At 48.5% G+C, this 1306-nt stretch overlaps 1 protein-coding gene across 1 annotated transcript; it reads right to left on the minus strand.

The window, feature by feature from the left end:
* Positions 1 to 14: 14 nt before the first annotated feature.
* On the minus strand, positions 15 to 1045 carry LOC111665986 (prolactin-releasing peptide receptor-like; the record flags this gene model as incomplete). The annotated part of the gene is made up of 1 exon (XM_023421160.2): positions 15 to 1045. A coding segment is annotated over one exon (637 nt), but the record flags the coding sequence as incomplete, so codon positions are not given.
* Between the last annotated feature and the right edge of the window lie 261 nt (positions 1046 to 1306).

Genomic DNA, 1306 nt, shown 5'->3' on the forward strand with positions numbered 1-1306 from the left:
TCCCTATCTCTGCTTTAAGCTTGCAGCTCAAGGCTGCATTAGCTGTTGTCACTAACAAACCCAAAACTGTGACTGGACTGTCGGCAGTCAAGCTGCACTGTGGGTAATGTAGGCACCAGGTTTTGACCAGGAAGGAGAATCCATGGATCAAAAAAAGATGAACTGTCCATTGTGAGACCCACAATGTGAAATCAGTGGAGTGCCTTTTATTTTTAATTAGCATTTTGGTAAACAACAAAGCAAACTACAATGTGGCTGCCTCGAGTTACAGCTAGAGCACTATACAGACTAGAGAATCCTACCTGTCTAATTCTGTTAGTTTAGCTGTATGTTACCAGAGCGAGATGAGTTTACTCTACCGTCCAAAGAAGCAAAGACTAACCAACAGTAGCCTAAAACACAGGAACTTCACAAAACCACACTGGCTGTAGCACAGTTATTGGCTGAGATGCCGATGCGACGGCGGCACGTGAACATTTTGCGGAGCTCAGCACGGAAGCGGTCGTGCAGCCAGGCGTAGAGGAAGGGGTTGCAGCAGGATGAGCTCATTGCACACAGGTGACAGAGCAGCTGAATGAGCAGAAAGTACCTCTTATCAATCAGGTCAATGTCAATATCACGCAGAACATTGAAGACACTGATGGGCATCCAGCAGATGCCAAATGCTGCCACCACCAGGCTCACCAGGCGGAAGGTCTTGCGTTTGCGCACGCGCTGGGCCTCTGCCTGGCTCTGGGTGTGGTGGCCAGGTACGACACAGTTCCGTAGTTTGACAGAGATGCACAGGTAAGAGATGCAGAGCGCTGAGAGGGGCAGGACGTAGGTGATGAAGAGAGTGCTGTACGCGTAAGCCAGCCGTTCCCTCTCCTGGCTCATCCAGAACTCCTCGCAGATGGTGAAGCCCTCATTCTTAAACTCCACATGGTAGGTGTGAGCCACAGCTGGAGCCACCAGACCACAGGACAGCAGCCAGATCCCAGACAGAAGGTAGGTGCACGCCAAGACTGAGATGCGCTTTTTCAGAGGGTGAACTGTGGCATAATATCTGTGAGGAAGGGGAGGAGACGACAGAGGGGAGTTGGATTAGATTTGATTTACCTGAACTGTGGGGGAAAGCTTGCTGGACGAGTGTATTTCAAAGAAAAAGAAAAGCAACACACAAATGACAGTAAAGCTGTTAAGCACCACACATAATATAGCCTCATGAAGTACAGAACTCTGTCAATGCCGTATAAAAAAAAAAAAAAATCATCATATTCAGATCTGCCATCGCATCCAAGGGCAACAAACAAAGCATGATTTGGGC

The sequence above is a fragment of the Seriola lalandi genome, unplaced genomic scaffold (genome assembly GCF_002814215.2).
Source record: "Seriola lalandi dorsalis isolate HSWRI2012SDOR001 ecotype SW California unplaced genomic scaffold, Sedor1 jcf7180002002585, whole genome shotgun sequence".
NCBI lineage: Eukaryota > Metazoa > Chordata > Actinopteri > Carangiformes > Carangidae > Seriola > Seriola lalandi.